Source organism: Felis catus, chromosome B1 (assembly GCF_018350175.1).
Source record: "Felis catus isolate Fca126 chromosome B1, F.catus_Fca126_mat1.0, whole genome shotgun sequence".
In the NCBI taxonomy this organism is placed as follows: Eukaryota; Metazoa; Chordata; class Mammalia; order Carnivora; family Felidae; genus Felis; species Felis catus.
This window is the reverse complement of record NC_058371.1, coordinates 43,120,060-43,132,146: the sequence shown is the minus strand read 5'-3', so window position 1 is coordinate 43,132,146 and position 12,087 is coordinate 43,120,060. Positions and strand designations below refer to the sequence as shown.

Below are 12,087 nucleotides of genomic sequence, written 5' to 3'. Positions count from 1 at the left end.
TTATTTATATTATATATAAATATATATATTAGAATATTATATATAATATATTAGAATATTAATATATTCTATATATAATATATTCTATATATAATATATAGAATATTATATATAAATATATATATATTATATATATATATATATATATTATATATATATATATATTATTTATATTATATATAAATATATATATTATATATATATATATATTATTTATATTATATATAAATATATATATTAGAATATTATATATAATATATTAGAATATTAATATATTATATATTATATATATATAATATATATATATATAGAATATATATATATATATTAGAATATTACCCAGCCATAAAAAAGAATGAGATCTTTCCATTTCCAATGATATGGATGGACCTCGAGAGTATAATGCTAAGCAAAATAAGTCAGTCAGAGAAAGACAAATTCCATATGATTTCCTTCATGTGGAATTTGAGAAATAAAACAGATAAATATGGAGAAAAAAGAGACAAAGCAGAAGAAAGACTCAAGTATAGAGACTATAGAGAACAAACTGAGGGTTGTTGAATGGGAAGTTGGGCTAAATGGGTGATAGGTATTATGGAGGGCACTTGTGATGAGCACTGGGTGTTGCATGTAAGTGATGAATCATTAAATTCTATATCAGAAACCAATAATACACTACATGTTAACTAACTGGAATTTAAATAAAATTTTAAATTTTAAAAAACTGAAAAAAAATACATGTAATTATTGACTCTCAACTGGATCTTTTTGCTATAAAGTGCCAATATTTTGATGAAGGGTAAATTTGGATGACATCTGAAGATTAGATATTAGTAATGCATAATTATTTCCTGATTTTGAAAGGTTTTAGAATTAATATCTATGTAAGAATTGTACATTAAAATATTTAGAGTTACTAGGATTGTGTTTGACAACTTATTCCTCATTGTCCCAGGAAAAAATTTATTCTTTTGGATGATTTTTGTGTCATTTCTCTATACTTTAGATTGTTACAAAATCAAATAAAAAATCATTATATATTACATATAGAAGCACAGAAATATTAAAATAGGTAAAAAAAATAAAAAGAATATAGGGTTTATACATTTTTTATAATCAATGTTGAGATATTTTAATTGATCAATTTTGTTATCAAAGTAGAAATGCTTGTGATTTTTCACTAATATTTTCAATTATATTTCTTCAGTTTTTTACACAAGTTTTCTATTATGTTTCATTTTCTTGTAATTAGTGCTTGTAATAATGATTATAATTATGATGTTGGAAATCATAATGAAAGTAATAATAGGACATGTGTAAAGAATGATTTTTGTGTGGCAAGCATTGTTTGTGTTTTAATATATTCTAACTCATGTCACCTTAACTTCCTCTACATGTTCTATTATGTTGAATTACCATAGAAATAAACTTATTGCTGTTATTTATAACTTGTATTAACAATAAAAACACTCTTCCTTTCTTCTTGGCTCTTTGGTAAGTGAAATATTGCAGAATTTATAGTACTTTTCAGTTGTTACTTTGATACTGATTTTATTCCATTTATCTGAGGAATATGATTTATTTTTAGACATTCCCATGGTGTAAAGTATTTTAGCAGTTGCAGCATGGATGAATTTAAGCACAAAGTTTCACAGCCTGAATTTGAATGTCTTCAGAATAAAACAGTTTCAGAAGTGGTTCGCCAAGGAAGAACTGCAATTTGTGGTAATAAAATTGTGGAACCACCAGAACAGTGTGATTGTGGTCTTCCAGAGGTTAGTGACAAACATTAATAATTTATCTAAAGATTTGTTTTTGTGTTTCTCATGTAGTTTTATAAATATAGATGTGATATAGGAGGACTTTCTTTGAAATGCTGAAACATTTTATTAAACATCTAAGATACGGAGGTATGGGGCTTTTGATAACTGACATCCCGAATTTGAAGCATTTGAAGAGTTTAAGTGAGGGGTAAGTATAGCATGGATTAAAGAGGTAGATTTTCTTTATTATGTAACCATTAATAGCAATACCCGCCTTTCTGTATCATAAACATTATTAACATCTATACTATAATCATTACCTCAATCATGTCCTGAATTCCTCCAGAGAGACTGTATTGGTTCATTAAGTTCTTACATGTATGTTGTTGTTTACCTCCTCATCTCCTGATTTCTGTCCTTGCATCTGGGGTAACTTTATTTATTTTAACTTAACTTCACAGAATTGGGTTAATAATCCTTGGTTTGTTACTGTTATATTTAAGTATTTGTCATTACCTTTTTTTTCTTTCAGTTCTTGGTAAGATAGCGAATCTGCATTTTATTATGCCTGTCTTTATATTGCATGTTGATTTTTTGGAATGTCCCATATTTGGTTGAAAAAATGTAAACTCTTGAATTGTTAGATACTAAATTCTATGTAACTTGATTACATCATAATTTTTAAGTGATTGCTTCAAATCTTCTGTATGAATTTTATTTACCTGAACTCTTGGCACTTGAGAGATAATATTTATGTTTTCAACTATGCAATTGGATTTGCCTAATTCTTACTATAGGCTATTCAATTTATGCTTTCTGTGTTTTGAAGCTTTTTGATATGGTAGAGAATTATGGTGGAGATTGTTATATCTTCCTGGAAATTTAACTTTTATTTTCAAATATGGAATCTCTTTATTCCAGTGTTGCTTTCTGTTTTAAAGTCTATTTAGTCTGACATATCTATATATCTATGCACACACTAGCTTCTCTTAATTAGCATTTCTATGATATTTCTGTATTCTCATTTACTTTTCCTGTACTGTTAAGTTCAAGATCTACATTGAGTTTTAATTTATTATCCAATCTGTCTTTTATTTATCAGATTATCCTCTTAAACATTTTTGTGATTAATTTTTGCATATTTTTAATTAACTAAAGTCTATAATTTATTCAGATTTCTTTCTTTTTTTTTGTTCAAGTTTGTTTGTTGGTTTATTTATTTATTTATAGAGGGAGGGGAAGAGAGAGAAGGAGAGAGAGATCCTAAGCAGGCTCTGCACCTGTCAGTATGGAGCCTGACTCAAACTCACGAACCATGAGATTATGACCTGAGCCAAAATCAAGTCAGATGCTTAACCAATTGAGCCACCTAGGTATCCCCAGGTTTCTTTTCTTTATACTGAATAGCCTTTTTCTGTGCCAGGGTCTTCTCTAGTATACCTCATTACATTTAGGTGTTATGACTCCTTACAGTCCTCCATACTGCATATTTTTTATAACTTTAGTTGCCCCAAATTTCCATATCTTTATGTTCATTTTGCCACATTTGTTTTTTAATTAAATTTTTGTTCATTTCTTTTGATCTGTGTGTTTTGTTTTTCTTTCTTCCTTTATTTAAGCAATTTAGTGGATATATACTTTTTATTTTCCTTTACTGATTATTCTTGCATTTTTGCTATACATATTTAAGTTTTAACCATATCTAGGCCACTTTCAAAATAATGGGGTTTACAATTTACAACCCAATTAACTTACATAACATTTTTATAAATATTGCATTTCTGTAACCTCTGTGCTTTACATTAGAAAATTCCTTATAACTTTTATTCTGAAAATATTTGCTTTATTTTACCTATCATTTCTTTTGGTTGTTAGGGCTTTTTGCATGTCAAAGTTTCACTGTGAAGAATTTTATTTAAATTATATTCTCTTTCTTAAAATACACATTAGTATTTTTTAGTTCTCCTTAAAGGAAGTTCTCTGCCCACTTTAATGATAAATATTTATGTGATATATAATTGTGATATATAATACACATGAAATATATGCATGAAAGATGAACAAAGTGTGTAATGGATATATACTTAAAAAGCATCTGAATAATTTGCACTCAGGCCTTATCAACTAAGTTTGAAAGTGATCACTCCTCTTCAGTTTTCAGGAAGAGTTTATGAGGGTAACATTTAGTTAAATTTTTTGTGAACATTTGGAAGAATTCCCCAGTGAAGCCAACCGGACTTGGTCTTATGATTCTTTGGAGTTTTTTGATTACTGACCCTATCTCCTCACTAGTAGTCAATCTATTCATATTTTCTGTTTCTTAATGATTCAGTTTTGGTATATGTATTTCTAGGAAATTATCCATTTCTACTAAGTTGTTCAATTATGGGCATATAATTTTTCATAGTAGTCTCTTATGAACCTTTGTACTTCATGGTATCAGTTGTAACCTCTCCTCTGTCATTTCTGATTTTATTATGAAACTTCTTTTTCTGTTTCTTGGTGAGTCTAACTAAAACTTTGTCAATATTTTTAATCTTTTAAAAGAATTGACTCTTGGTTTCATTGATCTTTTAGATTGGGATTTCAGTCTCCTTTATTAACATCTGATTTTTGTTATTTTCTTTTTTCTACTAACTTTGTTTGTTCTTCTTTTTCTAGTTCCTATAGGTATAAAATTAAATTGTTTAAAATTTTTTTGTTTTTTGAGGTAGGCCTGTATTGCTATGTACTTTCCACTTGGAAATGCTTTTACTGCATCCCATAGACTTTTTTTAATGTTGCATTTAAATTTCATTCATCTCAAGGTATATTTTGAGTTTTAAAAAATTTCTTTATTGACTTATTTGTTATTCACTATCATACTATTTTACCACCATATACTGAATTTTTAATTTTTCTAGTTTTCTTTTTGTAATTGATCTCCTGTTTCATACCTTTGTCAGAAAAGATGTTTGATATGATTTTAGTCTTCTTAAAAGTACTGAGACTTCTTTTGTGGCCAACACATGATCTAAAATGGAGAATGTTCCATGTGCACTTGAGAAAAATGTGTATTCTTGCTGCTTTTGGATGGAATGCTCTGTATATGTCTATTAATTTATTTGGTCAAATGTGTTTTCTTTTATTAGAAAAATAAAGTAGTAATAATTCTAAAATTTTGTAAGTCTATGGTAATATATTTTTAAAAGTGTGTGAAATTGTTTTTATTTCCTCTCCAAATGTTTATGTAAACTCCCATTAGTTAACATGCTTCAGTAGTAAAATGTAGTGATTCCTCACTTAGATATAAGGCCCAGGAGTCATCACAAGTGCCCACCTTAATAGTCATCACCCATTTAACCCATCCCCCACTCTCCTCCCCTCCAGCAATCCTTAGTTTGTTCTCTATAGTTAAGAGTCTGTTAATAATTTTCCCTTTTTCTTCTTTCCCCTCTATGTTTACCTACTTTATTTTTTAAGTTCGACATGTGAGTGAAATCATTGGAGTGCATGTATCCATTTCTCAGTACCATAATGGACTGTGCTGCAATGCTCAGGAGAGAGGAAAGGGCAGACCAATTATCATCAGTTCACTGCCACACCTTAACCAACATATATAGCTTTCATTCTATTTGGATGAAACCCTATATCCTTGCTCTGTTTATTTTTGAAAGAAGGTGCCAAAGGTGTTGGGTCAATGCTAATCCAAATGCATTATGTCAGATAGGGAATTGAGGCCCTCTTGTCTTCCTTTTACTTGTCCACAGTAAAGCACAAGAGTTGCCAGGAATAGTCCATTGTCATGGCCCAAGTATTTAAGTACCGTGGGTCTTCTTTAGGTCAGTAGTGAGAATTTCTCCCAAGGGCAGACTATTAACATTCTCATTAGATTCCCTCTGGCTTAATATCAGATCTACATGAACCTATGGCTCAGACTTCAATTATTGGTTGATTTATTTATCTTCTGGCCCCTGACTTGCATGGAATTTTGTTTGGACTTTGCCAATGCATCCATTCTGGAGACCTTATTGCCCAGTTCATGAATAGTTTCCAGAGATTATTCCTAGACACAAGAGGAAAATGAGTTGTCTCTGATAGGCTGGTTGCACTAGAATGGTTTTAAGTGAACTGATTTGGGTGGCTATTTCATCATCTGAGCACTTAGTCTTTATTAAAAATCTAGGACAGAGTCACAGTGCACCTAAGGGAAGAGGTAGCTTGACCCACTGGATTTCAAGGTATTTATTGGAGAATGGAGATTCATTATGGATAGGCCAGTTTTATTATGGCTGTAAAGACCTACTGCAATGAGCCCCAAGAGGTTTTCACATTCCCATTCTTCATGTGAATGCCATTAGCCAGAGTGGTCATTGACCAACTGTACTTAGAGAATAAGGTTAGTTCTTTTTTTTTTTTAACTTTTTTTTTTAAGATTTATTTATTGTTGAGAGACAAAGAAAGACAGAGCATGAGCAGGGGAGGGGCAGAGAGGGAGAGAGGGAGACATAGAATCTGAAGCAGGCTCTAGGCTCTGAGCTGTCAGCACAGAGCCCTATGTGGGGCTTGAACTCATATACCACGAGATCATGACCTGAGCCGAAATCGGACACTTAACTGACTGAGCCACCCAGGCGCCCCAAGAATGAGGTTCGTTCTTGAGTGACAATGACTTCCTAGCCTTCAAATCTAGCAAAACTAGCATAGATCTCTAATATTATAATTGGATGAGGTAGCTTTAATGATTTTATCAGGTTTTTGCCCAAGTATATCTAATTTCTTTCCTTTCTCTTGCATTGTCAGAACATAACTCAGTAAATGTTGGAGTGATTAACTGCTCTTAGTCACCATGATTTTTACTATCTATAACTCTGGCCACCATCAGAAAGAAAGTAGATTCACTTTCTTGATAGTGTAGGTGAGTGAACAACAACCATAATAACATTTTTTTCCTTTTTATAGTATTATAACACCATCATTCCCCACTGACGGAACCTATCAGGAGTCTCAACAATGATAGTCAAAAACCATTTCCCATTGTCACTAAAGATGTCAATACCCAATTCTGCTTCTGTCTGCCATACCTAGCCAAATGGTCCATAGAACCCATCTTTGTGTCTAGAAAGGCATTGTGACCTTGTCTTTGGTTTTAAACAAAAAGATTTGTGATGTGTCTAGGTGGTCTTCATTATATTTATTTATATTTGTTTTTCTTCTGACTTGCTGATGTTTTTTGGAAGTGAGTGATGATATACTTAATTAGATGTGGAAAAAAAGATATAGAACATTTACATTACCATAGTTTCCCATACCTCCTTAAGTAAATCCTATAAGAATCTAAATTTCTGATTTCTGTCATAACTCATTATTTTTGTCCCCTATTGAAATTCATATGAATGAATCATAGATTATGGATCTTTTTTGATTCTGGAACATTTGCTTTATATATTTTTAATATTCATCCATATGATTGAATGTATCTGTAGTTCATTTGTATTTGTTATAGAGTAGTATTTCTTTGTATGGATATTCCTTGGAGTGTTTGCCCATCAAATTATTAATGAACATTTAGATTGTTTTTGTTTGGGATTATTATAAAAAAAGCTCCTAAAATATTCATATCCAAATCTTGCTTGGACTTATGTTTTCATTTCTCTTGGGTAAATATATAGGAGTGGAATTGCTGAGTTACATGGTAGTTGATTAACTATTAAATCTATAATAACATGTCAAACTTCTTTCCCAAATGTTGTAATATGCCAACCATCTGTGTATGAGAGTTGTAATTTTTCCTTATCATCATCAACTTTTGTTATTGCCAGCCTTTTTCATTTTAGTCATTTGAATTTGTGCTGGTGTCTCATTGTGTTTTTAATTTATGTTTCCTCTATGAATAATTATACTGGACAGTGTTTCATATGATTACGGGACTTTCATATGCCTCCTTTTTAAAGTGTCTGTTCAAACATTTTGTACATATTTATAAGGTTATTTGCTTTTTTATTATATAGTTAGAGAAATTCTTTTTTAAAAATAATGTTTACTTAATTTTAAGAAAGAGAAAGAGAGAGTGAGTGAGGGGCAGAGAGAGGGAGACACAGAATGTGAAGCAGGTTCTAGGCTCTGAACTGTCAGCACAGAGCCTGATGTAGGGCTTGAACTCACAAACCAGGAGATCATGACCTGAGCCAAAGTTGGATGCTTAGGCAACTGAGCCACCCAGGCACCCCTAGAAATTCTTAATATAAACTATATGCAAGTCTTTTGCCATATTTTCTCCCAGTATGTGGCTTGGTTTTGTATTTTCTTAAAGATAATCTTTCAAAAAGTCAAATTTTTAATTGGGTGAAGTTCAGTTTATCTTTTTTTTTTCTTTTATGTGTTATGCTACTTGCGCCCTATCTATCCCATGGTTGTGAAGCTTTCCCATAAGTGTTCTAGAAGTTTATTGATTTTAGCTTTTATATGTATATCTATGATCCGTTTTGAGAAATGTTTGTAAGTTAAGAATCAGGATATATTTTTTCTATATGTATATCCAATTGTTCCAGGACAATTTGTTGAATAGCTATATTTTTCTTGACACCTGTATTGAAAAACAGTTCATCACATACTTTGTGTTCCATTGTTTCATATATCTAGCCTTATACCAATACCAGCTCTCCTTATCCTAACTCATAAAATCAGGTAAAATGTGTCTTCATATTTTGTACTTCTTTAATCAAGATAGATTTGGTGATTTTAGGTCTTTGCATTTCTATGTAAAATTTAGAATCAACTTTTCTATTTCTTTTTTTTTTTTTAATTTTTTTTTTCAACGTTTATTTATTTTTGGGACAGAGAGAGACAGAGCATGAACGGGGGAGGGGCAGAGAGAGAGGGAGACACAGAATCGGAAACAGGCTCCAGGCTCTGAGCCATCAGCCCAGAGCCTGACGCGGGGCTCGAACTCCCGGACGGCGAGATCGTGACCTGGCTGAAGTCGGACGCTTAACCGACTGCGCCACCCAGGCGCCCCAACTTTTCTATTTCTACTCACATCCCCTAAAGAAAAAAATTCCTAATTCTGCTGGAATTTTGACTGGGATTTTTAAAAATCTATAGATGAATTTGTAGAGAAGTGAGTTACTCATAATGTTATGATTTCAAACCATGATCATGGTATATTGTTCCATTTATTTAGGTATCTTTAATTCTTAAAGTTAACCCTAAACATTTAATGTTTTGAATATTATTGTAAATTGGATACTTAAAAAAAAATTTTAATTCACAGTATCCTTTGCAGGCATATAGAAATAGAATTAAGTCATGAAAGTTGTTGATTCCTCCAATTCATGTTACTTTGAATGACTGACTTATATTTTGGAAAATACTTCCAAAATAATCAGGATTACCAACCAAAATGAGTATATGAAAAATGAATATGCTTCTGTATTTTATTCCAGAAATAGAGAACCACTTCAGTAAGATATTAAATATTGAGGAGGCATTTAAAAATGGTTTGGACAACTAGGAGAAAAGAAAACATCCTTTTGATTCTCAAATTTCTCAATGATATACCTTGGCTACCTGTTTTATAAAGTTCTGGCTTCCAGTCCCATGATGGCATTCTGTTCCTAAAGCATAAGTCCTTAAGAGTCAATTTCTAAGCCAGGTATTTAGTCTAGATTTGGGTATTGTGAAAATTTGCTCTCTACTGTAGGCTTTCTCTTTGATACTAGCCTTGGAATTTCCTGTCATGTCATTGATTTTTGCTTCCCCTGCCTGCATTAATATTTAGTTTCCATTCAATCCTCTAGCTGCACTAAATACTGTTGACAGTTTTTCAATAAAATATTTAAATTGTGAAGCATAACACACTTTAGTTAATATTGAAATATAAAAATAAAAAAAGAATATCATCTGACTCCTGTAAATTTAAACTTGTTATATAGTGATAAAGGTCTGATATACTTTAATAATACACTAATGTTGCAGTTAGTGTAATTATAACATTATATCTAATTTTGTATAAAATATTATGTGATAATCCAGGTAGTACAAGAGATCAAGAATAAATTATTATTTTATAAATGCACTTGATATATTTATCTACTGTTTTGAAAGAAAGATCCCTGATTACAGCTTCTCTTACAGCATAACACTCAAAACATTCTATGTATTATAGCTTTAAGTTTATAGGTCTTTCACCTCTTTTGTTAAGTTTATTCCGAGGTATTTTATTCTTTTTGGTGCATTTATAAATGGCATTGTTCTCTAATTTTTGCTTCTGCTACTTTGTGGTTTTGTTATTAGTGTATAGAGACACTACTGGTTTCTGGGTATTAATTTTGTATCCTGCAACTTTACTGAATTAATTTATTACTTCTAGTAGTTTTTTAGGGGAGTCTTTAGAATGTTTTGTGTCTAGTATTATGTTATCTGCAAATAGAGACAGTTCAACTTCTTCTTTACCAATATGGATACCTCTTTTTTCTTTTTCTTGTGTGATTGCTGTGGCTAGGACTTCTAGTACCATGTTGAAAAAAGTGGTAAGAGTGGACATTCTTGTCTTGTGTCTGATCTTAGAAGAAAATCTCTGTTTTTCAACATTGAGTATTATGTTGGATGTGGTAAAGGATCTGTACTCTGAAAACTGAAAAACATTCATAAAAGAAATTGAAGATGACACAAACAAATGGAAAGATATTCCATGATTATGTATTGGAAGAATTAATATTGCTAAAATGTCCATATTACTTAAAGCAATCTACAGATTCAGTGCAATCGCTATTAAAATACAAACAGCATTTTCTACAGAACTAGAACAAATAACGCTAAAATTTGTATAGAGCCATCAAAGACCCTGAATAGTCAAAGTGATCTTGAGAAAGAACAAAGATGGAGGTATCACAATCTCAGATTCCAAGATATCCTACAATTCTGTAGAAATGGCCTTTGGGGACCTCCATCCACTCAAGAGAGACACCAAACCACATCCCTGTCTGCTGCTGCTAACGTGAGTTGTGCCCCTGGCCACTGCCCTGCTTTGGGGGGATCCAACCTAAGACTACCACTCAGCACAAATTTTGCTAATGCTGTGAGTGACTTATTGAGCTACCACCTTGCTCCATGCCCAGCCTCTGTGCTCATGGCCTCACACCGTGCTTAGCCACCACATGACTGTGGTCACCTCAGCAACCACATGCCAGACCCTGGCTGCAGCCACTAACATGCTCCCACAACAGGGATATAATCAGTGCAGAAGTCTAGACTGAAGGGAAAACGTACTCAGACACCATAGCAGGACACAAACAACACATATAGGAGACTCCTCTGAAGTGCCAAGTTCTGGTGAACCAAGGACATTGCACTACAGGACACTACAAGACCTCTTCATAAAGCCACTACTTTCAAGAGCAGAGGATGTAGGTGACTTTCCTAACACACAGAAACAGAGAGATAGACAAAATTAGAGGAATTTGTCTCAAATGAAAGAACATGACAAAATCACAGCAGGGTACTTAATTGAAACAAAAAGAAGTAATATGCCTGATAGAGAATTTAATGATTGTAAAGATACTCACTGGCTTCCAAAAAAAGTGGATGACATCAGTGTGACTCTGCACAAAGACATAAAAATAACATATCAGAGATGAAGAACTCAATAAATGAAATTTAAAAAGCAATGGAGGGGCACCTGGGTGGCTCAGTCAGTTAAGTGGCCAACCTTGGTTTAGGTCATGATCTCGTGGTTCATGGGTTTGGGCCCAGCATCAGGCTCTTTGCTGACAGCTCAGAGCCTGAAGACTGCTTTGGATTTTGTGTCTTCCCCTCTCTCTGTCCCTCCTCTGTTCATGTTCTGTCTCTGTCTCTCAACAATAAATAAATGTGAAAAAAAATTTTAGAAAGCAGTGGATGAATTAAATAGTAGGCCACAAAAAGGGAAACAGAGATAAATAATATGCCTGATGGAGAATTTAAAGTAATGATATTCACTTGACTTGAGAAAAAAATGGAGGACATCAGTGAGACTCTTGACAAATAGATACAAAATAACATATCAGAGATGAATAACTGAATGAATGAAATTAAAAATATAATAGATGTAATAAATAGTAGGCTACAGGAAGCAGAGGAATGTATCAGTGATCTGGAGGATAGAGTAATGGAAAGCAATCAAACTGAACAAGGGAGAGACAAATACTGCATTATGAAAATATAATTAGAGAACTCAGTGACTCCATTAAGCATAACCACATTCACATTAGGGATCCCAGAGGGGAGGAGAGGGAATGGGGGGCTGAAAATGTATTTGATAAAATAATAGTTGAAAACTTCCCAAATCTGGGGAGAGAGATAGAGA

General features: G+C 32.3%; 1 protein-coding gene across 5 annotated transcripts in view; it reads left to right on the top strand.

Annotated features, from left to right (window-relative positions):
- The window catches only part of LOC101097721 (A disintegrin and metallopeptidase domain 3), a 149,596-nt gene that overhangs the window by 70,859 nt on the left and 66,650 nt on the right, over window positions 1-12,087 (top strand). For all 5 annotated transcript variants that reach the window (XM_011281509.4, XM_011281510.4, XM_019828530.2 and 2 more), the window contains one exon: window positions 1,589-1,775. In XM_011281509.4, the coding sequence (XP_011279811.1) occupies window positions 1,589-1,775 (187 nt within the window). The remainder of the gene's footprint in view (window positions 1-1,588; window positions 1,776-12,087) is intronic.